Here is a 27698-nt window from a genome sequence, read left to right as displayed (position 1 = left end):
CGCTGTGGCTCAAGTGGTAGAGTGCTAGCCTTGAGCTGAAGAGCTGAGGGACAGCGCCCAGGCCCAGAGTTCAGGCCCCACAACCGGACCCCCCCCCAAAAAATTTAAAAAACATTTAAAAAATAAAAGGAGATGAGGGGCTGGGAATGTGGCTTGGTGATAGAGTGCTCTCCTAGTCTGTATGAAGCTTTCGATTCCTCAGTACCATATGAACAGAATAAGCCAGAAGTGGTGTATGGCTCAAGTGGTAGAGTGCTAGCCTTGACCACAGAGAGGCTCAGGGACATTACCAGGCCCTGAGTTTAAGCCCTAGGACTGCAAAAAAAAAAAAAGGCCCAGTGAGGTAGGTTGGGTGCATTAGCTAAAGCTTATAATCCCAGTTACTTGGGGATAGGGAGGCTGGAGACAGGAGGATCAGATGCCAGCCCCTGGCAGAAATGGCAAACCCTGTTGGGCACTAGTGGCTTATACCTGTAATCCTAGCTTCTCATGAAGTTGAGATCTGAGAGTCATGGTTCAAAGTCAGCTTGGGCATGAAAGTCGAAGAGACTCTTATCTCCAATTAAGGATCAAAAAGCTTAGAGCTGTGGCTCAAGTGATAGGGCACTAGCCTTGAGCACAAAAACTCAGGGACACCACCTAGATCCTAAGTTTAAGCCCCAGGACTAGCACCAAAAAACAAAACCAAAAAATCTCCAAAAATCCAAACCAAAAAACCCCCTAACAAACCCAACAAACCAGATCCTACCTGAAAAAGAATAGTTGGGGACATGGCTTAAGTGGTAGACCATACAAACAAAGAATGTGACACTGCAGGATTCTAGAATTAGAAATAAAGTCAATATCCTTAAAATGAATTTGTTATAATTTGTCTTTAGATATAACAAATCCCTTCCAGTACATACATATATACATATACATACATACATACATATATATATATATATATATATACACATACACACACATACCCCCACACACATTATATAAACACACACACTTATTGTCTAGTAGTTCTGTTTCTCTGGGGAACCCAAAGTAGACAGACTGGGAACAGGTGGATAAGGTTTTCCTTGTTTGTTTCATTCTTCCTCCTACTCTGTCTCACCAGAATAGGGGCTGGCAAGATGCAGGGACTCAATTCAAAAGTTCCTATTTCTACAAATTAAATAAAAACACAATTAAAATTTAGTAGGTGCTAAAACTTGGTTTTGAAATTTTATTAAAAAAATATATTTGCAAACATATAAAATTTAGGATGAAAAATGCTCATTTTCAAACATGTAATAACTTAATATTTGCAAACATACACAGATGGTATAAAACCCATACCATTAAAAATGTTAATGATGCTGTATTGTGCTCATAGAATGAAAACCTTGCTGTCATTCCAGAGCTTCTTGTCTCCATGTTTCAGGGAGCTGAGAATCCGGTACAATGAAAGTCATGAGAGTCACATGGCCAAAGCAGTAATATGGAATAAAAGATAGTTTAAAAACACATTTTCTAAGGGAAACACAACTTTGCATTTTTTCCCACTTCAAAGTGATCGACATTGCATTTTAACATTTTAAAGAAAGATGTCAAACCCAAATTGAAGCAAGACATTGCACACATTTCTCCTGCTGAAGTCTGCTGGGGAAAAAAAGGCTTCTTGAGGCCCTGGCCCACTCATGGAAGTGTTCTCAAGTGCAGCTTTAAAAAAAGTCTATTAAGCTGTTCTGCTTCGCCAGATATTAATATTATAAATACTTGAAAACACATGACACTATTGGTTCCAGAAGGTACCCTGAATAGCACTGAAGAAAACCAAAGATTAGGCAAGAAACACATGCCCTACAGCAAATGTGCAGCAAGGGCCTGGGTTTGAGGCCTCCTTACCTACATGGGCAGAGCCCACTCCTGCCTGTGCTCATTTCATTCCTCTCCAAGTTACAGTATGATGGCTGATTTTGTTTATTAAGCAATTAGGCACCTTCGATTTCATGTTGCATTATTAGTAATACAATGGCAGTTATGGCCTCTTCTAACAAAGTAAGAAAATACCAAACTACATTCTTAGTGAGGAGAGAAAGCTGCATGATTTAAAATATTTACCTTGTAATGGATTCAATAAGAGTTTATCATTGCCACAAGAAAATAGAGGCCAGAAATAGAACGCTTAGTCATGCAAAACCTTGTCAGCCATATTCTAAACTAAGTCTGCATCCTCCTGTAGAGAAGGGCCCAGGATCTTGACTTAGGTTCTAAGAAAACCACCACTCTAAGGGAAGCTGAGGGTGTCCTATATGGAGACCCCATGAAATGCTTCTCCTTACAGATGGTTACTTGAAAATTGAAGATTCAAAGTCAAGCAGGCCAATGTCCATGCCCATAAATTATGGAAGATGCATCACAAAGGAGGAACAAAGTGGTTTGGAAGGTACTGGTGATAAGGGGCATGTGAATCTACTCAAAGGCATCACTCACATCTCACATTAACTACAACAAAAAGAGCAATGCCCCCACCCCCGGGGCACCCCAGACACACCATACTCCAAGCTGTGTGCTGCTCCTCCCAGAGCCTACACCTGGACCACAGGAGCAAAAGGTGTGGGCGATGCTCACAGATGGACAGAGTGGACTAAATGCAGAACTCCAGAGGTGCTGTAAAACCTAGCAAGAAGCATCTCCATCTTGGCATCCATTTTAGAAGGTTCCAGTAAAGATACTGTAATAATGTAAACATGCAGCCTAAACTAGCATGAGGTTCTGGATAGTAAGCCTGAATGAGGAATAAGGCAACCAAATGTGACTTTCAGGCCAGGCCCATATAATTGCAACTATCCAGGCTTGGCCTGGTTCTCTGGAGACATGCTGGCCTGAACTTCTGGTAATCATGATCACCAACTTCTGGCTTCTGAATTTTAAGTAAATGCTTTGAATATATAGATTTGGGAGTTGAAACAGGTTGACCCTTTTCAAGTCTCCATTTCTTGGGCACTTAAAAAGCTTATGTCCACACTAAGGAAGTCTTATCATAGATTCTCTTTTAACTATTATATCCATCCCTAGAATTAAAGGGCAAAAATTAACAGATTTGATTATGGACCCTTTTTAGAATATTTGCTCTTTATCTCACATATTATCATACATATACAAAAGCATCATTTAAATTCAAATGTCCATTATACATCTCTTGATATGTCTGTTTACTGAAGCCTACTGAGACTATAGTTGGGTGTGATTAAACCTACTGGTATGTCATATTATGAGAACAGCCACGTGGCCCCTTGGACACCATCTCCTGGCATCAGCCACACTCCTAATCTTACTACAACTTCATCTTTCCAAGATGATGCATGAGCAGTTCATTTTTGGTTGCTGAATTTACATACTATCTTTGAAAACAAACTATTCCTAGTTGAATATAACTTACAAGCTTCCCTGAATTCTGCACAATGGACATCTAACTAGGTAAACAACAAAAGAATATACTATATTGAGAAGCAGAAACATTGTTCAGGAAGCTTGCCCAGATTTACAGAAGCCAACCAAACAAGGTATTCTTTATGCTAAAAACCTAGGCCAAACTAAAACAAGTATGTAATTCATAAGTAATTTTCTAAAAATTCAGCTAGAAAGAAATCTATGGATTTACGACTGAGTTACCATTAAAGCTTAAATGATTGTTCCCAAGGAACCATCACATTTGTCAGCATTATTCACAGCTAATCCTTATGCTAGCTGGTTGAGCCAATTGGGTTTTTTCCCCCATCATTAAATAGTGCTCAGAAAAGTAAGCAGTGCATCTTAATAGGTTAAATACTACAAAATGACCTGTATCATAGAAACAAAGACACTCATTCAAAGAATATCTTAAAATTACTATTGCTGAAATAAATCCAATTCTACATTAAAATCTTACTAAACATCATTACATGCCATAAAAGAATAAGTATAAATCATGGCAGATCAATAGCAGCATAACAAAGCGTCTTTATATATTTCACACTTTGGGCTGGGAAAGGATTCACAGCCTAGAAATACATTGGTAAAGTTCTGAATCTCACGCTTTCTTTTTAACTCCACATTCTACAAGAAAGTAAGGGCAGTGTGAATAACAGCTCCTTTTTCTGCATAGCTTTAAACTGTTTTCAGTACACTTGAGGAATGGAACCAAAATGGCTTTGTCAGGTTGGTCCACTGGTCCTTTTGTCAAAGTGTTAAGGAAAACAATTAACAATGACTTCTGTGTTTAGACAGAAAAGGAAAATAAGGCTGTGTTTCACACACAAACTTAACATTTTCAAAACCACTGGAGAGTTTAACTTAAAATGGAGATTTCTAGTAGGATCTGGGCATGTGCAGTCCCAGCCTCAAAGGTGTCACATGCCTCTTCCTACATCACCAAAGAGCCTCCTTGCAAGGCCCTGGTCAAATAGCAATGCCACACTGGGGCCTACCACATGGCGGGACTGGGGATACTTAAAACAAAACACAAGGAAATTTCAGTACTCTTAAGGCCCAAATGGGGGTGCTCATATAAAATACACTTCACTTGAACAAATAATTCCTAATTCATCAACGTGAACTCTGATCCTTAAAAGTGAAGCTACTTTGCAGAGCTAGCTCTTGCTTAGTTTGGAACTTGACCATCAGCCAGGGTTTCTAGGGCTGCTGCTGAGGCTGAGCTTGGCTTCGAGGCTGGTGACCACTCTCCCCAAGTCCTTGAAGGTGAAAACAAACTGAAAAGTCAGACTCCTTATGTCACACATGTTCTCACAGCTATGAAAACACCCAGAGGACATAACGATCTTTTTTGTTTTTGTCAAAACAAAGGTCTGCTGGTGATGCTTCACAGTGAAACCTCCATTATCACTGAGAATGTCACTTGAAAAACATTCAAAGGCGTGAGTCTCTTTCTCATAGGCTCAATTTCAGGATTCTCAAAACTCCATGTTCCACTCAGAGACAGGTTTCCATAATGAAGCCTATTTGTGGGGCTGATTCTTGCCTCCAGGTCTACTCCATGGCAGTCATAGGTTGTGGTTGTCTTTGTTCTTGTTCAGAACCTGCAAGTAAACTTCATGAAGTGTACTAAGGAAGCTGGAATCATTCTGGAAGAGATAGCAAAGGTAAAAACACATCATGTCACATTTATTTGTTCGGAGCCCACTTCCTTAGTTGGTAACAGCTTAGCAAAAGATTGTACAAATGATGGGTATGGCTTATAACTAATTACTTAAATAGTCTCACCACCCAGAGCTACTCATCAATATCCTGGAATCTACTCAGTTATTATTCTATTAGGAACAAATGCTTGGAGGATAAAAACATTACTCTCAGCTATTCTGAATTTATAAGGACTTATAAAATTAATTTTCTTTTATTAAAGAATTAGGGAACCCAGACTAATTGATATCTTACATACCTTTATTAGATGTATTAATGTATCCTGGAGCTGAGACTTGCTGAGAATAATGGAAGGCTTTTTCTGATTTTCTGGAGTTGTAACGGTGAGGGGAGATGGGGGGCCTGTTTTCCTCTCAAGGTCTGCAGACCTTGGAGCTGTGTTCTGGAAAACACTTGGGGCCAGCAAGACTGAAGCTACTGCAGTAGTTGTTGCGGTAACCAATGGAGGGCCTGCAACCTGAAGGGGAACAATGTCATTCCTCACCCAAGGGTAGAAGCTGGGGCCCCATAGCCCCCACCTGCTTTTATATGTCACCTCATAATTTACAAATAGCAAACAGCTTGCCAGTTGACTTTATAAACTTAACTTATAGGTTGGGGATATAGTTCAGTGATAGGACACTTGCCTAAGACCCAGGGTTTGATCCTTAATACTGCAAAAAGTCTAGCTATATGATTAAAGCAACAACAACAAAACCCCAACTACCTCTTTTCTTCCTTCAGATGTGCTTCTATCTAGTTATACTTATTAACAAGATTACAATATATTAGTAATACGAAATTTAAAATATTTCTCACATTCTCTTGACTTTTGTATTTTGGGTGCTTGAGACTGAACTCAAGGCCTAAAGCATGATAAATATGTGCTATACTAAGGAACTTCACCAGCAGTGCTTTTGCTCTTACAAAGAGCTTGCCAGAGTTTTAAGGCTGTGTTTTCTGGCATCTAAGCCATTTAGCCTGGTTTTTGGCACAAAACCATGCTAAGAGCTATTGATCATGTGAAAGCATGACAAGCTAATCAAGATCAGGCTGACTTTAAATTCTGAGCCCCAAGGAGAGGTGTAAAGGCTCAAAGCAAATGGGAATTTGACATGTGAGGAAGAAAAAAAAGAATATGCACTTTGGGGCTAGGAATATGGCTTAGTGGTAGAGTGCTTGCCTACCATCCATAAAACCCTGGAATTGACTCCTCAGTACTACATAAACAGAAAAAAGCTGGAAAGTGGCACTGTGGCTCAAGTGGTAGAGTGCTAGCCTTTAGCATAAGAAACTCAGGGACAGTGCCCAGGCTCTGAGTTCAAGCCCCATGACTGGCAAAAAAAAAAAAGAACAGAAGAATATGCATTTCAAAGCTGGTGATAAAGAATGAGGATGGGGCTGGCTAATGCTCCCAGCTGGCTCCCAGCTACTTAGGAGATGGAGATTGGGAAGATCAAGGTTCCTAGCCAGCCAAGGCACACAGCAAGATCCCAACAAGCTGGGTATGGTGGTACTTGCTTGTAATCCTAGCTATGCAGGAGGCGTACATAAAAGGATTATAGTTAGAGAATGACCTGAGGGAGAAAAAGTATGAATCTCTGAGAAAAAACAAAGGAAAAAGGGATGAGGGCATGGCCCTATGTGGTGAGAATACGAGCAAATGTGAGACCTCAAGTTCAAACTGCAGTACTGACCAAAAAACAAAGAAACCAAAAAAACACAGGGTGAGAGTCAGGGAGGATAAACAAGGGATGAAGAACACACAGACCCAGAGGCTTTATATCAGAGTAACAGGAAATGAGAGGCTTGTGGCTGTGTTCCCTGGGATACCATAGCTCTTCCAGAACAGTAAATACTTCCTTCTTAAGAATTCAGGCTGACATACTCTTGGCCATCTACTTAAAAGGGCCAAGCAAAAGCCTACCCAGGACTGTCCTGACCTCCATTTGATTAGGGAAGAGATCATATGAGAGGACATGAGGCTTGGTCTAGGTGATGTATCAAAGATGGGTGAGGGCGTGAAAGATAAAAATTTTACTTTGCATGTAAGAAAAACAAGAAATCCTCAATGTACTCTTGAGAAAAAGGGGATCCTTACCGGGATGGCACTGGACAACACCTTGGGTTGGGCAAATACTTCAGGATCCTGGTTTTGCTGCATAGACTGCAAGGTTTAATAAGAAAAGATGAACAGATATACCAAGTTTCAGTTAGTTAGTGGTGCGAAATCAAGAATGGTTCACACATTTAGCTATTGGATTGCTGGGGGAAGAGGCTCACAGGAACTTGTCACAGTGTGATCAGTGACTCTTGTTGTAGAGACAACAAGAACCTCAAACAGCTCTCCTATTGAGGTCCCCTCAGAAAAGGCATGCAGTCAGATCCTTTTACATGTCTTAAAAAAAAAAAAAGGTGATGCCAGGAATGGTGATGCATGCCTGTAATCACAGCTACTTAACTCAGGAGGTAGAGTGAGAGGGTTTTGGCTCAAGGGCAGCCCAGGCGAAAAAGTTAGCAAAGTTATTTCAAACAGTAAGCTGGGTGTGGTGGTACATGCTTATAATCCCAGCTTATGAAGAGGGGGACATAGATAGGAGGATCCTGGTCTGAAGCTAGCCCTGGCAAATTATGAAACTCTAGCAAAAAACAAAAACAAAACAAAATACAAAAACAAAGCTGGGACCTGTATCTCATGTAAGAATATAATTGTTGGGGACAACTCAGGCCTGTTTCTGCTGCAGTATGTAGATTAGAGACCTTGGGGAGCTAATGTCCCCCTCCCCCACCCTGTTAGCTTCCTAAGGTCCCAAATGCTCTCCTATCTCCAGGCCTCTGTACACTATTCTCTCGGTCTCAAATAGTTTTCAACTCTGAACAGTGTAGCTAACTTCTGAGTCTCTTGAGTAGCAGCTGACATGTCAGTTTTACTAGAAAGCTTTATTGGCCCTAGACCTTCAGATTTGGGGTGCTGGCACTTGACAAGTACTGAAGGAAGTGCAAATGGATCTAAGCCCAGAAAGATTTAGATCTATGGCCAAAAATGACAAATACAAAGAACCTTAGGAAAAAATACAAAGAACCTTTAAATATGGTGTCTTATTATTTTAAATCAGTTGAACTAATTTTGGGAAGCAGAATTGAGTGACAGCACCACTGACTAATTATAATTAGTTCACAAAGGGCTTGTTACCACCCCTTTCTCCTAGCCCTTGATATTTTTTCCTCTCTGATCCTGGGGCCTGAATTCTGTGCCTGGACACTGTCTCTAAGCCTCTTTGTGCTCTACTAATGCTCTTTGTGCTCTACTAATGCTCTACCACTTGAGCCATAGCCACTTCCAGCTCTTTCTGAGTGAGTGGTTTATTGGGTATGAGTTTCATGAACTCTGCCTGGGCTGGCTTCAAACTGCGATCCTCAGATCTTAGCATCTAGAGTAGCTAGGATTATAGGTGTGAGCCACTGACTCCCATTTCTTTATAACTACTCTGCCTTACATCAATCAAAAGCAAAATCTTGCTGAACACCAGTAGCTCACATCTAGCTACTCAGGAGGCTGAGATCTGACGATTGTGGTTCAAAGCCAGCCCAGGCAAAAAAGACCCCGTGACTCAGGCTCAGGGATGGCACCCAGACCCTGAGTTTAAGCCCCATAACCGACCAAAAAAAAAAAAAAAAAGCAAAATCTTTGTTTCCCCTACCCATGCCTTCCTGTTTCTGCCATTACCTGGAGGGGAGCAAGCACCATGTTGCTCAGGGAGGCTGGGGCTGCTGTTCTTGCTGCTGCTGCCTTACAGGGAGGCTCTATGAAGCTGTCAGGTGTGGCCAGCTGGCCAGCTGCTGGAGAAAAGCCGGGTGCCACTGCACCTTTCCCAAGTGGCTGTGTTGGTATTTGGTCGTGCTGTGGGGTCAACCTGAGTTTCTGGAGAAGATCAATGCTTGGGAGGGATGTAGCAGCCGTGTTTGTCATGCTCCGCGGAGCTCTGAAAGGGCTTTTGCTGGCTATTAGACTGGTGTGGCTTAGTTCAGGGACTGGCTGGTTCAGGAGTGGAGACCTCTGTCTAGGTGTAGTCTTCACTGCCTGCATCATGGTGCTGTTTCGAGGTAAGCTGGGGGGAACCTGTGTGGTGGGAACTTCTGCTGGTAGAGTGGGACTGAGAACAGGACTCAAGGGGATGCCGTAGCTCGGGGCATGCTTTTCACTGGACTGTGTGATGGAAGCTGGAGTGATCAGCACCGGAGTGGTGACTTCAGGCTGGACAGCATGGTGGGTGGCTGAATGGACACCCAGGCTTTCTGACTGAGGGGCTCCTCCTGACTGATCAAAGGGAAATGGGAGGAAGGAGCTAGGCTCTTTCTGGGATGTGTCTTCTGGTAGTTTCTCCACTTCTTCTGAATCTAGACCCACAACTGCTGGCTGTTCCTTTGGTAAAGATGTTCCAAACAGCTCTTCCACTGTCAGATGTTTATGTCCAGATGCAGCAGGCTGAAAAACAATGACCACCAATGAAAAGAACTTCTGTGGACTTGTATAACCAAACTTATTTTCCATCAACCAAAATAGTTTGCAGAAGGGCAGATGGAGACTTAAAATAAGGAATGGAATAGAATGGAGATGTGCCAGGGTTAGATCAGAGTATACCTGTCTCTCCAGATTGGTGAATGGAAATATGCACTAATGATAAATTCAAATTTTTGGGCTTCTAGGCAATAGTGTTAGAATGCCTTTTCCCCCTAGCATATGTTGAAGTAATTATGCCCAATTGCTCCATGTCAGCAACATGCAAAGGGGGAATGATGTTGGAGAGGATAGTGACTGGGTTCTACTCAAGTGGTTTATTTTTGATAAAAGCTGGTATTGCACCTCAGGGACTGACTAGGTCCTAAATAACAGGAAATATATTTAACCATTTAATAGCATGTCTTCCCCACTCTGTACTGTCAAGTCACAGAATCTTCAAGAAAAACCAAGAAGCATGGCTTAAATGCTCTAGCACCTGCTTAACAAGCACAAGGTCTTGAGCTCAAATACCAGTACCAATACAAATGAAGAAAAACCAAGCTGCCAAGTTAAAATTTAAATACAGTTTAGTGAATTGACTTACCAACACTATTGCAACTATTCAAAGGGGGAAAACACTCACACTTTCCATGGGGTGCTTCTTTGTACCTTTAGTTAGTATTGTTGGGCCACTTAACTTTTATACCTGAGTACTCACAGGATTTTTAAGTCCTGTTCTGACTTGAACTTAAGGGACATAAGCAGAGAGTAAGAGTCTTCACTGAACTTCCTTTAGTGTGACACATTAATGTACTAAGTACTTTGAAAACACAAGCAGTTAAGTCAAGGTTTTATTCTTAAAATGTGTGATTAGTTTAGTTGCTTAGATATATCTTTAGAGTGAAATCATTAATTCATGGAGACACATGACTTTCATGGCTAAAGCACACTGCACTTGCATATCATAGTATGACCTTTTTATAGGACTGCATTTTTTGTTTTTTTTGGTCGGTTGCAGGGCTCAAACTGTGGACACTGTCCCTGAGCCTGTTTGCTCAATACTAGTTTTCTACCACAGCACCACTGAGGTTTTTCTACCCGGCTGGCTTCAAACTGTGATCCTCTTATCTCAGCCTCCTGATGATAGAATGAAAGGTGTAAGCCACCAGCACCTGGCTAGGATTACAATTTTCCAGGGTTTTTTTTTTTGTTTTGTTTTTTTTGACGGTCGTAGGGCTTGAACTCTGGGCCTGGGCGCTGTCCCTCAGCTATTCAGCTCAAGGCGAGCGCTCTACCACTTGGGCTACAGTGCCACTTCCAGTTTTCTGGTGGTTTATTGGAGATAGGAGTCTCATGGTCTCTCCTGCCCGGGCTGGCTTTGAACCGTGATCCTCAGATCTCAGCCTCCTGAGTAGCTAGGATTACAGGCGTGAGCCACCAGCGCCCGGCTTCCAGGGTTTTTGTAAAGTATTTGTTTCATGTAACTGTACACTCTGGTGCCTACATAAAGAACAGATTGGAAGGATGAAATTACAGACTTCTGAATTTAAGACTGGCAGAGAAGATGAGAAATGAGGAGTTAGAAAGGTAGGAGTCAGGGGCTGGGAAGGTTGCTCAGTTGTAGAGCACTTGCCTTGCATGCCTGAGGCCCTGGGTTCGATTCCTTAGCACCATATAAGCAAAAAGAAAAAAGCCAGAAGTGGCGCTGTGGCTCAAGTGGTAGAGCGCTAGCCTTGAGCTGAAGAGCTGAGGGACAGCGCCCAGGCCCAAAGTTCGGGCCCCCCAACTGGACCCCCCCGCCAAAAAAAAAAGAAAGAAAGAAAGGCAGGAGTCAGTAGCTGGCTGGCTAGCCAGCCCAGTAGAGTATAGAGTATAGTTAAGAGGATACCTGGCCAGGTACCAATAGCTAGAACTGTACAGGTATAGTTTTTGTGTAAAAAAGTTCAAAGAGGACACCCTGGTGCCTGGGTGGAGTGCCACTTACTTGGGAAGGTAAGCTCAGAAAAGGTCCCAAAGAGGAGGATGTGAATGTATGTATGTGCCTGCACATGTGCGTGTGTGCGTGCGTGTGTGCGTGTGTAAAGTGAGCTCTCTGTGGGACATATGAAACCCAGAGGTATTGAGTTGGAAGTTATCAAAAGTGTTAATGTAAGTCTGGGAACAAATCTCCCTCAGCAAGGACAGGCCTCCAGCAACATTGCTGTTACCAGGCTCTTTTTCTTTTCTTTTCTTTCTCTCCCTCCCTCTCTTCCTTTTTTGCTGGTCCTAGAGCTTGAACTCTGGGTCTGGGCGTGGTCTCTGAGCTTCTTTTGCTCAAGGCTAGCACTCTTACCACTTGAGCCATACACTGCCACTTTCAGCTTTTTCTGAGTAGTTTATTGGAGATAAGAGCCTCAAGGACTTTTCTGCCCCAGCTAGCTTTAAACTGTGACCCTCAGGGGCTAGGAAGGTGAGGCCCTGGGTTCATTCCTCAGCACCACACAAGCAAAAAGAAAAAAGCTGGAAGTGGCGCTGTGGCTCAAGTGGTAGAGTGCTAGCCTTGAGCTGAAGAGCTGAGGGACAGTGCCCAGGCCCAGAGTTCAGGCCCCACAACCAGACCCCCCCCCAAAAAAATAAAAATAATAATAAAAAAACCTCAGATCTCAGCTTCCTAAGTCGTTAGGATTATAGGCATAAGCTACTGGCACCCAGTTCTGCTCCTTTCGTATGATATAGCCTAGGGAGCCATTCATTTCTGAGTCTTAGTAACTCTTTGATGTCGGAAGGGCTGGTGGGAGGCAGAAATGCATGGAACTCAGCTCACAGGAGAACGTTTAAAGTTAGTATTTCTAGTAACCAAAGTGGAAGGTGGGTTCCTCCAAGGCAGAGGCTCTTTCTCCTTCATTTCCTAATCCTTGCCCTCCATCCTCCTGGGTTCATCTATCTATACAATGGCGCCACCATCCAGTTAGTAGAGTATAGGCTTCACCCTGCTGTTCCCAAGTCCTCCCAAGAGGGAAGACAGCACTAGGAGAGAGCTCACTAATAGCAGACCCTATCTGTAGAGAGTGAGGAAGTCCCTCCTTCAACAAAAAACTCCAGTGCCCACGACTGAAGATCCAGGAAAGTTTGTGAGTGGCAGTATAAGGGAATACCGTTTTATATTTTCTCTTTGATGTGTGGTGTCATATGTTAGAGGTGACAAGGCAGGTTTGAGCAGAAGCAGTGTGAAGTAACTGCTATGGATGAAGAGGCAAAGCTTCCGCCAGTAGTAGTAACTCTAGTTTTAGACCAGATCATTTTGTCTTACAAAAGAATAAGGAAAAAGAATCCTATAGTATCCAGGCCCCCACTGTGTAACACTGGTGTGGCTACCTGTCAACACTTCCTAGTACTTTAAAAGGGGAGTTTCCAGATTCAGAACCTCAACTGTTTATAAATGCTCATGAATTTATGTGATTCAAGTCCTTCATATATTTTTGCTTCTGAAAAAACTGTAGCGCTCAGGGTCTAAAAATCAAAGATATCTGTTAACTCTGGAAAAATTTTATAATCTTTCTAATTACTCATCTACAAAATGGGGTAACTGTGGCAATTATTTCACAGAGCTGTTATGAAATTAAATTATCCCTATGTTTGGTATCCACGAGCTTTTGATAAACTTAAGTTGACCTACACTATAGTCACAAGTTTGTTTTTTTGGTGGTGGTGGTGTTAGGATCAAACCAATGGTCTCAATTAACTACATAATCACTCTACCACTGAGCTACATTCCCAGCCCAAACACAGAATAGTTCTAAGAGCAACCATGATACATCTGTTTGGATGCTTTTAAAGAACACCGAATACTCTTTTGACATAATAGAAATTCACTGACTCCTTATGGAATATCACTCCTATAATGTAAAATAACAACACAGTCACCAGATGAGACAGAAAAGCTGTGCTATCATAAACCTGTTTGTTCTTTTGCAAGGGATCATTAGGGACAGTTTTTTTTTTCATTAAAAAATCCCTTGTAACATTGCAAACTCATTTAAGTAAAACCAGACAATGAATTTCTCTTTGAGATAGGTTCTGTTTGTCATGGTCAACACTGTGACTTGATTACTGGTATCCTAAATGTCTGTTGATGGAACAAATTCCCCCCCCCCCCTTGCCGCCCTGCCCTGTATCCCTTTTAGTGCCAGTACTGTGCCTTGAATTCAGGGCTTGGGCGCTGTCCTGGAGCTTTGTTGCTCAAGGCTAGCGTTCTATTACTTGTGTCATAGCTCTACTTCTGGCATTTGGTGGTTAACTGGAGATTAGTCTCACAGACTTTCTGGCTTGGGCTGTGTTGAATAGGGCTCTGGTGGCTTAATCCCATATTCCTACCAACTGCGGAGTTTGAGATCTGAGGATTAGAGTTCAAAACTAGCCTGGGCAAGAAAGCCCATGAGACTCCAATTTCCAATTAACCTCCCCCTCCCTCCCCCCCCCCCCCCCCCACAGGAAAGAAAAAAAAAAGATGAAGTAGAGCTGTGGCTCAAGTGTTAGAATGGCACCCTTGAGCAAAAAAGCCTCAGGGACAGTATTCAGGGACTGAGTTCAAGCCACAGTATCTGCACAAAAATCAAACAACACAACTGGTAGACTACTCAGGAGGCTGAAATCTGGGGATCATGGTTAAGAACTAGCCTAGGCAGGCAAATCTGAGACTCTGATCTCCAATTAACCAGCAAAAATCCAGAACTGGAGGCATGGCTCAAAAGGAGAGCAAGAGCTATGAGCAAAAAAACTGACTGTGAGGCCCTGAGTTTAAGCATGCAAAAACCTAACTAATAAACAAAATGTCTGTGGTAGTGTCAGGCATAGTAACACTTCTGCATAGTCCCAACTACTTGGAAGGCTGAAGAAGGAGGATCATTTGAGCCCAAGAATGTAAGAGGCTAACCTGGGTGACATGGCAAGACTTTATTCTCTGGGGGTGAAGGAAGGTAGTAAAAGTGGTAAAAAACACATAAAACTACATTTAAGCATAAAAGTTCAATAGTATTCTGTATATTTACCATGTTGTATTACCATTACCATGATCATTTCTGCAACTTTTCCACCATTATGAACAAATATTCTGTACTCATTAATTAATACCTATCTTCCCGAGTCCCAAGTAACCTTTGTTGTACCTTTTGTTTCCATTATTTGTTGATTTACCTATTTTAGATACCTCCTAAAAACAAATCATACATTCTTTATTCTTTGTGACTGGTTTAGTTTATACCATGTACTATGCATTGGAATTCCATTACTTTTTATATGTACTATGCATATATATCACATCTCTTTAACCATTTGCCCACTGTTAAGACACTTGAGTTACTTCTACCTTTTGACTAGCACAAATAATGCTGCCACAAACAATGGTGTAAAAGTATGCCTGAATACCTGTTTTCAATTCTTTGGGGTCTGTCTGTCTGTCTGCGTCTGTCTGTCTGCGTCTGTCTGTCTGTCTGTCTGTCTCTGTCTGTCTGTCTGTCTGTCTGTCTGTCTGTCTGTCTATCTATCTATCTATCTATCTATCTATCTATCTATCTATCTATCTATCTATCTTTCCATGATAGGAACCATTGGATCATACAGCTATTACATACATGTGCCACCATGTATGCATAAAATTTTCTTTTTATACCAATTATATTAACAACAAAATAAGCCAACATAAAAAACAAAAGTACTAGAGGTGGGCACTGGTGGCTCTTGTCTGTAATCCTAGCTACTTAGGAGACCGAGATCATGAGGATTGCAGTTTGAGGCCAGCCTAGGCTGAAAAGTATATTGTTGTGTGCTTGTCATACCATTTATGTTAGGAGGCTGAGACTGAGGATGCTGGGTTAGCCTAGATAGAAAAGTCTACAAGACACCATCTCAACAGAAGAAGCTGAGCATAATGGTGAATGCCCATCATCCCAGCTACAACAAGAAGCCTAAAATAGGCAGACCCAAAAAGGAAGTGAGACACTATCTCAGAAATAACCAGTGTAGGTCTGGGAAGGTGGCTCAGTGGTAGAGTGCTTGCCTAGCATGCAGGAGGCCCTGGGTTCGATTCCTAAGTACCACATACACAGAAAAAGCCGAAGTTGGCACTGTAGTGCAAGTGGTAGCGCTAGCCTTGAGCCAAAGAAGTTCAGGGACAGCGCCCAGGCCCTGACATCAAGCCCAGGCCTGGCCAAAAAAAAAAAAAAAAAATTATGAGAAATAACCAGTGCAGAAAAGGGTTGGAAATGTGAAGGCTTTGAGTTTAAACCCCAGTACCTCCAAAAAAGAAGTACTGAAAAACATCAATTCTTATTAATAATAATTCTTATTTATTAATAATAAATTATAAAGATGTTAACCATCCTTCTGTTATTATAGGCACAAACCAATGTTTAGATATACCTACTTTGAAAAACAGAAAATAAGGTCAAGTAATAGGACATGGAGAAAGCTTATAGTAAACAAACACCTGAGCCTTGAGTAAAGAAAGCAAAAAACAAAATAGAACAAACTAGGGAAATGGTTTCAAGGAAATTTTTGTTGTTTGGGACAGGGTCTCAATGCGAAGCTCACGCTGGCCTTAAATTCTCTATTCACCTAACTCAGCCTCTGGTGTGCTAGAATTATAATCTTCTGTCATTACTTCCAGCCTCAATGGAATTTAACAAAATGAACTGTGCCTGGGTGAGGTAGCTCACTCCTGTAATCCTAGCTACTTGGAAGGGAGATGTAGGGAGGATTACAGTATGATGCCAGCCTAAGTCCAGACTCTATCTCAACCAATAAAAGATAGGTTCCACAGTCCACATATGTTATCCTAGTGAGGCTAGAACATGGTCCAGGCATAAACAAGAGGGACTCTATTAAAAAAAAAAAAAGCAATATAGAGTGAGGGAACAGAAGACACTATATGAGGGGCTGGGAATGTGGCTTAGTGGTAGAGTGCTTGCCTAGCATGAATGATGCCCTGTGTTCAATTCCTCAGTGCCACATAAACAGAAAAAGCTGGAAGTGCCACTGTGGCTCAAGTGGTAGAGAGCTAGCCTTGAGCAAAAGAAGCTCAGGGACAGTGCGCAGGGCCTGAGTTCAAGACCTTCAGGATTGGCAAAAAAAAAAAAAGGATGTACAAAAGGAAATGTACTTATTACCTGACTCATGTAATTGTAATTCTTCTGACCATCACTTTTTTTTTTTTTTTTGGTCCAGTCATGGGGCCTGAACTCTGGGCCTAGGCGCTGTCCCTCAGCTCTTCAGCTCAAGGCTAGCGCTCTACCACTTGAGCCAGAGCGCCACTTCCGGCTTTTTTCTTATGTGGTGCTGAGGAATCGAACCCAGGGCCTCAGGCATGCAAGGCAAGCGCTCTACCACTGAGCCACCTTCCCAGCCCTGACCATCACTTTTATAATAACAATGAAGTCAATTTTTAAAAAATTAGCTTTTTGAAGCTGGGTGCTGGTGGCTCATATCTGTAATCCTAGCTACTCAGTAGGCTGAGATATGAGGATCACAGTTCAAAACCAGCCCACGTAGGCAAGTCTGTGAGACTCTTATCTCCAATTAACCAACAGAAAAACTGAAATAGCACTGTGGCTCAAAGTGATAGAGTATTAGCCTTCTTGGCCCAGAGTTCAAGCCCCACAACTGACAAAAAAAAAAAAAAGCAAAAAGGGCAAGGGACTTGATTGAAGTAGAAGAGCACTTCTCTAAAAATGAGAGAGGGCCTGAGTTCAAACTTCGTATTGGAAAAAAATTTAAAACGTGAACTAAACTGACAGCATAATTTGTTCCTTAGCACTAGATGGCAGTATTACTAAACAATGCAATGTCTGCTTTTAAGGCAGAATTGTGAATTTAGGCTGATTTCAGGAGATCATATAGCTTTTGTATTTTGTAATTTTTAACATTTTGGTTTTAAAAATAAAATTTTATTTTTATTGAAACAGACTCTTGCTATGTAGTGCAGGCTGGCTAGAGATTCTTCTGCCTCAGCCATTCCAGTGCTGGGTTTATTGGTATATACCACCATATTTGGCAAAATAGATTTTTATTTATTTTTTTTTCAAAATAGATTTTAGAAGTATGTGAGATCAGAGGAATAACAGCATCATTATTTGTTATTATCCTCATTATTTGTCATTTGCATTAGAGGTATACCCCAATCCTGGGGCTTCAACTCAGGGCCTAAGCACTATCCCTAAGCCTCTCTGAGCTCAAGGCTAGCACTCTAGCACTTGAGCCACAACATCACTTCTGGCTTTTTCTGTTTATGTGATACTGAAGAAATGAACTCAGGGCTTCACGCATGCTAGGCAAGCACTCTACCACTAAGCCACATTCCCAGCCCCGTGCTGTGTAATTCTTAAACCTTATTATTTTTTCTGCAGTAACTACTTCCTTTGGATTACACCATAATTCTGAGCAAAGTAGTGCAAGAATCTTTAACTCTAAATTCAAAAAAGAAAAAGCGACAGCCTACCTAACACTCTCAGACAGTTCTAAGAACAAAAGGAATCTAAGATCCTGGTACATTTTGACTATGTCTCTGTCTCTGTATGTTTGTATATATGTGGAGACAGAATTTCATTGTGTAGCTCACAAGCAGAGGTCCAATTTGTGATCCTCTCTTAGCCTTCCAAGTGCTGAGGAAATACTATAGGCCTGGGTGCTGTTCTTGAGTTTAGTTTTTATTTATTTTTTAGAATTTATTTATTTTTTTGGTCAGTTGTGGGGCTTGAACTCGGCCTGGGCGCTGTCCCTCAGCTCTTCAGCTCAAGGCGAGCACTCTACCACTTGAGCCACAGCGCCACTTCTGGCCTTTGTCTGCTTACGTGGTGCTGGGGAATCGAACCCAGGGCCTCATGAATGCAAGGCAAGCAGTCTACCACTGAGCCACCTTCCCAGCCCTTGAGTTTAGTTTTTAAAAATGTATTTTCCTCAGTGAGCCAGTAGCTAACACCTGTAATCCTAACTACTAAGGCTGAGATCTGAGGATTACTGTACTAAGCCAGCCCAGGCTAGAAAGTCTGTGAGACTCTTAGCGTCAATTAATCACCAAAAAGCCAGAAGTAGAACTTGGCTCAAGTGGCAGAGTGCTAGCCTTGAGCAAAAAAGCTCAGGGACAATGCCCAGGCCTGAAGTTCAAGCCTTAGCACTGGCACACACAAAATTGAATTTATAGTAAGATCTTTGTAATAGAACTGTATTTAATGTATACTTGACTTTCAGGATCCTCCATAGAAAGAATGGGGCATGAGAATGTAGGATTCGAAATACGATTAATCTAAATACTCCAAAATACTATGGACTATGGACAAGGGCTGGGAAGATGGCTCAGTGGTAGAGTGCTTGCTTTGCATGCATGAGGCCCTGGGTTCAATTCCTCAGCACCACATAAGCAGAAAAAGCCGGATGTGGTATTGTGGCTCAAGTGGTAGAGTGCTAGCCTTGAGCTGAAGAGCTGAGGGATAGCATCCAGGCCGAATTCAGGCTCCATGACTGGCAAAACAAAACAAAACACTATGGATGTATTTGTTTTTCAAACACTTATTTATTTATTGGTGGGGATTGAACTCATAGCTTTCTGTTTGCAAGGCAGGGATACTCTATCACTTGAGCTAGGCCTCCAGTACAAATTTGATATTTTGTCCATCATCTTTTATTTTATGTGTTTGATGGTACTGAAGTTTGAATTGAGGTCTTAAACATGCTTGCTTGTTTAGTGCTCTATCACTTGAACCTGACCTCCAGCTCCAAAAACATTTCTGAAGGGATGTAAAATGGTACAGCTTCTCTGGAAAGAGAAGCTTATAGTTTCTTCTTTTTTTTTTATTTTTTTCATTTTAAAGAAAGAAGAAGGAAGGAGGGAAGGAGGGAGGGAGGGAGGGAGGGAAAGAAAGAAGGAAGGAAGAGAGGGAGGGTGGGAGGGAGGGAGGGAAGGATAAGTTTATTTTTGGGGGGAGGGTCCGGTCGTGGGGCCTGAACTCTGGGCCTATGCTCTGTCCCTCAGCTCTTCAGCTCAAGGCTAGCACTCTAACACTTGAGCCACAGCGCCACTTCCGGCTTTTTTTCTTTTTGCTTATGTGGTGCTGAGGAATGGAACCCAGGGCCTCATGCATGCAAGGCAAGCGCTCTACCACTGAGCCACCTTCCCAGCCCCTTATAGTTTCTTCTTAAATGAAGACATGTAATTACCAAATAATCCAATGTTTGGACTTGGCATTTATCCCAAGAGAAATTTATGTTCACACAAAATCCTACAGGTGGAGGGTTTCGGAAGGGAGGTAATTAAAACAATTGTGAATGTATGTGTGTACATGTACTGAAATATCACAGTGAATCTCATTAACATGTATAATTAATGTATGTTAATAAAGAGAAATCTATACTCAAATATTTAAGTGTTGCTATATCCAAAAAAAAACACCTGAAAACAAGCTAAATATCATTCAATGCATAAATGATCAAAAATGGTTATAATTCGAAATCTATGATGTTAAAAAACCCTGAATCTTTTGAATACTGACATTAGGCCACAGTGAAAATACTGTAGGCCTCTCAAAATACAGATACACTGAACATACTATACAAGATTACCTTCACACTATACATATAAGGTATATGTGAACATAATGAATTTCTGGTTTAAATTTAAGTCTCAACTCCCAAGTATCTCTCTCTCTCTCTCTATCAAGTATTTTGGTTAAGGAATAGTCAATCTGTTCCTCTGTTACCTAATAATACTTAGCAATAAAAGGGAACAAATTTGGGCTGGGATGCAGTAGCTACTTAAGAGGCTAAGATCTGAGTATTGAGGTTCAAAGCCAGCCTGGGCAGGAAAGTCTGTAAGATTCTTATCTCCAATTAACCACTAGAAAAAAATCCCAAAAACCTAGAAGTAGAGCAGTGGTTCAAAGTGGCAGAGTGCTAGCCTAGAGCAGAAGAGCCTAGGCCCTAAGTTCAAGCCCCACAACCAACAAAATAAAACAATCTCACATGGTGACATACCACATGATTGCCTTTTCATAACATTTTTGAAATAGACAACATTATAGAACTGGAAAACAAGACTAATGCTTGCCAAAGTCTAAAAACTAGTGTGTGTGTGTGGGGGGGGGGGGCAGAGACGATATTACAGGGAATCAGTGGGATAATAGAGGAGTAATACAAAGGATCCTATGGGGACAGAGGCATTCTCCATCTTAGCTATGGTAGTGGATACAAAAATCTGTACCCGAGACAGAAGTTCACAGAGCTGAACACCTTCCCCCTCACAAATGAATGCAAGTAAAATAGAGGAAGTATGAACAAGATGGGGGTAGCTTGTGTCAATGTGCTGAATGTAATATATTTTGTGAAATGTTATCAATGGAGAAAGAGAAAAGGGACACAGGATCCTTCTGAATTATTTCTTCTAACTAAATTTATGGTTATTTCAAAATGAAAAGTTTAAGTTAAAATCAGTAAGTTTGACTTGATTTCTTTTATCAGGCTATCATTATAAAGAAAATAGATTAACTCACCAAATATTTACAATTCTAGATGCTTAAGATACACGATCAAGGCAGATGAGACAGCTGCCCCAAAGAGCTTTTACTTTGGTGGGCTTGAGATAGAGTTATGCACTGTTAGCTGATTAGAAATCTTAGTGAGAAAATAAAGCAAGGAAGAGAAGGCCCCAACTAGACAGTACATTCAGGAACTGAGGACAGGGAGAAAAACATACCTGGACAAAGATACTGCAGGCCAAAGGAAAAGGAAAGCCTTTCCTGAAGTAGGAGATTGTCTGGCACATTTGAGGAAAGGCAGGAGAGCCAATGAGATTGGGGTCAAGTGAGCAAGGCAGGGTGGTAGAAGATAAAGCCAAAAGGGGAGGGGTCAGACTTTTAAGTGATAGGACATTACTGAGGTGTTTTAAGTAGAGGAATGAAACATATTTTACCAAGATTATGCTGGCTGAGGGATTGAAAATAGGGAAAAGAGCAGCAAGAGCAAAAGCTAGGAGATCAGTAGGAGAACCCAGAAGAAATAGACCAGAAACTACCTGAACGAATGTCATTATGTTGTCACATACACATCTTTGATAGATAAGTGACATCAAACTTTCAGTACAATCACAACTCTTAAAAAATGGAACTCTGTTTTGTTACTTTGGACATGGCTAGGACTTTACAAACCTTATCTTGTGACCCAGAGGGTGTCTCTTCCAGAGTCTCAATGCTTCCCAGATTGGAGAGCTGAGTGCTTGGTTGTAATCCAGGGCTAGAGATATTTGAGTCACCCATCTGATTCTTGGGGAAAAAAAAAAAGCAAAAAAATTACTATCAAATAAAACTTTGCCACTTATTTGACTCATAAAAAATAGCATTAGGAGTTACCAGAAATCTGATTAAAAAAAAAAAGAACAAAAAAATAGTATATAACAAAGCTTTTACAAATCTGAGCATCTACTTTAGACATTAACAACTGTTATTTTTATTTTTTGTTGGTTGTGGGGTCTTAACTCTGGTCCTGGACACTGTCCCTCAGCTCTTCAGCTCAAGGCTAGTGCTCTACCACTTGAGCCACTGTGTCACTTCCAACCTTTTCTGCTTATGTGGTGCCAAGGAATTGAACCCAGGGCCTCATGCATGTAAGGCCACTGAGCTACGTTCCCAGCCACCACAATTTTTTTTTATCAGCCTTTTAAGGAAAGGTCAATGACACTATTTTACCACATATTCCCTTGTATTTTATTTTATAACATCAACAAAATTAATTGTTCTCGATATAGTTCTATTTGTATATCCATCCACCTCCACACAGCCCAGATACAAAATAGTTCCATCACAAAAAAAGCTCCCTTCCAAGGCCCCATTATAGCCAGATCCTCTAACCACTCCTGGCAGAGTTACTTGAAATTTATTTTTTCAAAAATGTCAGCTGGGCTGGGTGCTGGTGGCTTACGCCTATAATTCTAGCTACTCAGGAGGCTGAGCTCTGAGGATCATGGTTTGAAGCCAGCCAGGTCAGGAAAGTCCATTATACTCTTATTTCCAATTAACCACCAGAAAACCAGAGGTGGTAGTACAGCTCAAAGTGGTAGATTAGGGCTGGGAAGGTGGCTTAGTGGTAGAGCGCTTGCCTTGCATGCTTGAGGCCCTAGGTTCGATTCCCCAGCACCACATAAGCAAAAAGGGAAAAAGCCGGAAGTGGCGCTGTGGCTCAAGTGGTAGAGTGCTAGCCTTGAGCTGAAGAGCTGAGGGACAGTGCCCAGGCCCAGAGTTCAGGCCCACGACCAGACCCCCCCCCCCAAAAAAAAAAATCAAAGTGGTGGAGTGTTAACCTTGAGTGAAAGTGCCCAGCCTGATGACTGACCAAAAACAAAAAAAACAACAACAAAATGTCATATAAAATGATGTTAAGTGAAGACAGGTTCAGAGAGACAGAGGATGCATGCTTTCTCTCATGTGTGGAAGTTAAATCTAAATTATAAATATATATAATATACCCATATATATACATATGCACACACAAACATACAGAGTCATATGCATACATACACAAACATATTAACTAAAATATGGTATGTATAGGGGAGGATTTTAATGATTTAACTTTTTTTTTTTTTTTGGTCAGTTGAACTCAGGGCCGGGGTACTGTCCCTGAGCTCTTTTGCTCAAGGCTCACACTCTACCACATGAGCCACAGTGCCACTTCTGGTTTTTGAGTGGTTAATTAGAGATAAGAGTCTCATGGACACTTTTCTGTCTGGGCTGGCTTCAAACCTGGATCCTCAGATCTCAGTCTCCTGAGTAGCTAGGATTACAGGTGTGAGTGCCCGGGCACCCGGCTGGTTTAACTCTCTTTAAAAAGTAACTTAGTTTAACAAAATGAATACCAGGAAGCTGGAACTTGTGATGTCAGGATGGGGGAAGTTCAAAGGGAGGGGAGAGAGGAATAGAGGAAGGGTGGGTAGAATGTAGTCATAATGTTCAATCTATATATGCAAAAACAGAACAAGGAAAATTGGGGGCATAAGTGGGGTTAGGAGAGATGGAGAGAATTATGAAAGGGTGTTTTCTGGTCAGTATCCAGAGAGCCTCACCCTCTCATACTCATCCTTTGCTCTGCTCAGCATCTCAAGGATGTCGATGGGCCTCTGGTTGCTGCAGCCATTGGCCTGGCTGGGACTCTGTTTATCTCGAGCAGCCTGCTGTGATCGTCGTGTTTCCTCTTCTACCACACTAGAGAAGGAGAACCAGATTTTAGATTCCTGGAGCTTGAACTCAGGGCCTGGGTGCTGTCCCTGAGCTTTTGTGCTCAAAGCTTACATTCTACCACTTGAGCCACAGTTTCACTTTTGACTTTTTTGGTAGTTAATTGAAGATATGAGTCTCATAGACTTTACTGACGTGGCTGGCTTTGAACCATGATCCTCAGATCAGCCTCATGAGCAGGCAGGATTACAGGTGTAAGCCACCTGCTGCATGTGGCTTAGCAATGCTTTTTACACAAACTGACTCAAGTATCTTTGGTGTCTGTTCACAACAGTGCCAGCCAATGTATATTGCCTTTACAAGTATAAAAATGTAGAATTCCTTCCTAGAGGTATTGGAAGTTGGTACTTTAAAAACTCCATCAAAGACAGGTGTGGTGACACATACCTGTAATCCCAGTATGCAGGAAGCAGAGGCAGGATTGAAAATTCCAGATCAGCCTAAACTACATAGTAAAAACCTAGTCTCAAGCAAACATATTTGGACATACATATATCCAAATAAACAAAACAAAACAAAACTCCTCTGAAGTATCTCCTTTTCTCCTATAAATAACACAAAATCAGTTGGATTAAGCAGTAAGGTTGTTACTAATGTTATATGTTACTAAGACACTGAAGACTGACTATATAACTCAATAATACATCATGGACTTACTCATACTGAACCAGCCTAGAAAATGAGTCTTTGTGAATCTTTTAGAGTTAATAGCATTACATGAAGTGGCACTGTAGCTCAAGTGGTAGAGTGCTTGCCTTGAGCTGAAGAGCTGAGGGATAGCGCCCAGGCCCAGAGTTCAAGCCCCACGACTGACCAAAAAAAAAAAAAAAAAGCTTTACAAACAGAAAGCTTGCCACTAATTTGACTCAACTCAAGGTGGCTGGGGCAATGTTCTTTACTTTTATTTCTAATACTTAATTCTTCATTTGAAAACCCTCAAAGCAAGAAGTCTCCAGTTAAGAATGCTATCAACTCTGTGCCTCTGATCATATAAAATATTTATATAAAAAAAGAATGTTATCAATAGGATTAGGACCTTTAAATCTGGCAGCTTTCATTTTAAAGAACATTCCATTCCCCTGTATAGAAAGGCTCAAAGTAATTTTAATTACAATAGTAATTTAATTACTTAATTAATCACAATAGTAATTAAAATAGCAGGAATTAAAAGTTGAACAAAATATTTTACTTCCTATATGTTTCTTCAAGCTTGAAATAAATAATAAAATTTTAAAAGCTGCCTTTTCTTTTCTAATTCAGATTTCAGTGACAATTACCATGGGATTTTATGGATATGTGCTATAACTTGGTAACCGTTAAGTGAGAACCTGCTAGACAATGATAATAGGCAACAAAACGATTCAATACCAAAAGTTTTTTTGAATAAGAGGAACAGGTTAGAAAAGACTCCGTGGTGTCAGTTTATGGGTTTAAAACAGTCTGCATATGAATTCTCAATTTTTTGGGAGAGTGTCTTATTACATAGACCAGGCTGGCCTTGACCTGTCTCTTAATCATTCTACTTCAGCTTCTTGAGGACTGAGATTACAGGCCAGTGCTGAGGTTACAGGTGTAATCCAGCTGCCATTCTGAGTTTTAACAAGAAGAGTGAACTTGTAAATTCTCTCCCTTTCATCCCTCCCAACCTCCCTCCTCTGGTGCAGTACTGGGATTGGATCTAGGACTTTATGTTATTAGGCAAGCACTCTACCACTTGAGCTATGCCCCCAGTCCTCCAAAATTGATTTGACCACTCTGCTACTTTAAGGGCATGGGTAGTCTTTCTAGAATCTCAGCTCTTAAGAAACAATTGTATGGGCTGGGAAAGTGGCTCAGTGGTAGAGCGCTTGCCTTGCATGCCTGAGGCCCTAGGTTCGATTCCCCAGCACCACATAAGCAAAAAGAAAAAAGCCGGAAGTGGCACTGTGGCTCAAGTGGTAGAGCGCTAGACTTGAGCTGAAGAGCTGAGGGACAGCGCCCAGGCCCAGAGTTCAGGTCCCACGACCGGACCCCCCCCACACACAAAAAAAAGAAACAATTGTACAACATATTTAGCATGAAAGTCTTTTTGATAGACTGAACAAGACTGGTATGTTATATGAGAATTTGATCAACTATCACTTATTGGCCACACCTTACTACACCTTCAGAAGAACTCTCACACTATCTGTTTTCTACCTATTTCTCACCATGACCCCTGACTTGGCCAACTGGTGTGCAACTATTTCCTGACTGGACTTGTGATTTTGGCTCAAAAGTACATTTTTAATAATCCTGTGGGAACAGATACTGCAGGAAGCTCACAATGGTCAAAGGAAAAGGAGTTAATGAACAAAGCCTGTTCTAAGGCCTCTTTCAGTTACTACTTAGCAAGTAGTGAATACTTTCTTCCTCTCCCTTCCTCTTTCTTTTTTTCTTTTTTAATTGAAAAGGTGATGTGCTGGGGGGGTTACAGTTACACAGGTAAGACAATAAGTACACACACACACACACACACACACACACGCACGCACGAGCACACGCACACACACACGTCCCTGAGCTTCTTTTTGTTCAAGGCTAGCACTCTACCACTTGAACTACAATGCCACTTCCGGCTTTTTCGGTGTATGTGGTATGGAGGAATCAAACCCAGGGCTTCATGCATGCGAGGCAAGCACTTTACCACTAAGCCACCTTACCAGCCCCAAGTACATTTGTTTTTAATCCTCATTACCCCATCCCTCTTTATCTCCCACCAAAACAGGTCCCTTTGACTGTAAGTTCACGAATAAAGTTCCACAAGTTCTCCAAGTTTTACACAGTATCTGGGCAAACATCCAAACAAATTTTTATCATTAACAACAGTTTCTGACAGACCAGAGTCTTTCTTTAGGGAATCCCCTTTGCCTCTGACCACAGAGAATATCCAAATTTAGATACTGAAGGTCTAGAAGTTCACTCAATTTCCTGCACAGCTTCACAGCTTTTTAAAATGTCTTTTGGAATAAATCATTTTTATTTGAAGATTTTTATTATATTGTGGCTATTAAGAGTAATGAAAAGAAATGCAGTTAACCGAATGGGTACTGACAGAAACATTTGTTTGCTTGTTTTTTGTTACAGTGGTACGAGGAATCAAACCTAGGGCCTGGAGCATGCTGAGCACGCACTCTATCAGTGTTCTACATTTCCAGCAATGCATAATATATCAAAAACTTTCATTTGTATTTTGAATCATGTAGAACACAGAGGTGTATAAATGCACATTTAGAGTTTAGAACAGTGGTAATCTAGGAATCACAGAGCCATTTATCCCAAAATTAGTGTTAACATTTATGAAGCATTCTCTTCAGCTATAATTAGCCAGGCACTTAAAGCCTCACTATCAACCAGGATCTTCCTGGTTATCTTTTTTTTTTTTTTCCTCCTTCCTATTTTAAAAACACAGACTTACTATATAACCCAGGCTGGCTTCAAACTTATAACCTTCCTGCTTCTGTCTTCTGAGTACTAGGAATCCAATACACCCTGCTTCTAATTACTTTTTTTTTTTGGCTGGTACTGGGGCTTGATCTCAGCACCTGGTGCTTTTTTTTCTCTCTATCACTTAAGCCACAGCTCACTTCCACCTTTTTGTTGGTTAACTGGAGATAAGAGTCTCTTGGATTTGTCTGCCCAGGCTGTCTTTAAAACTGGCTTTACAATTTGAGCCTCCTGAGTAGCTAGAATTACAAGTAAGCCATTGGCATCTGGCCTAATTATATTCATATTTTCCCCATTTCAAGTCAAATAAAGTGAAAATTTAATCAAAG

At 41.3% G+C, this 27698-nt stretch overlaps 1 protein-coding gene across 2 annotated transcripts in view; it reads right to left on the bottom strand.

Annotated features, from left to right (window-relative positions):
- Nucleotides 1-1204: 1204 nt before the first annotated feature.
- The window catches only part of Dcp1a (decapping mRNA 1A), a 56184-nt gene continuing 29690 nt past the window's right edge, over nucleotides 1205-27698 (bottom strand). The window contains exons 3-8 of one of the 2 annotated variants that reach the window (XM_013030750.1): nucleotides 23733-23871; nucleotides 21823-21936; nucleotides 8882-9640; nucleotides 7256-7321; nucleotides 5414-5632; nucleotides 1205-5099 (exon numbers count right to left, since the gene is read on the bottom strand). In XM_013030750.1, the coding sequence (XP_012886204.1) occupies nucleotides 5019-5099; nucleotides 5414-5632; nucleotides 7256-7321; nucleotides 8882-9640; nucleotides 21823-21936; nucleotides 23733-23871 (1378 nt within the window). In that variant the 3' untranslated portion in view covers nucleotides 1205-5018. The remainder of the gene's footprint in view (nucleotides 5100-5413; nucleotides 5633-7255; nucleotides 7322-8881; nucleotides 9641-21822; nucleotides 21937-23732; nucleotides 23872-27698) is intronic. The other variant, XM_013030749.1, reaches the window with a different exon arrangement.

Source organism: Dipodomys ordii, unplaced genomic scaffold (assembly GCF_000151885.1).
Source record: "Dipodomys ordii isolate 6190 unplaced genomic scaffold, Dord_2.0 Scaffold132, whole genome shotgun sequence".
In the NCBI taxonomy this organism is placed as follows: domain Eukaryota; kingdom Metazoa; phylum Chordata; class Mammalia; order Rodentia; family Heteromyidae; genus Dipodomys; species Dipodomys ordii.
The sequence above is the reverse complement of the archived record's forward strand: the minus strand, read 5'-3'. Positions and strand labels throughout refer to the sequence as shown.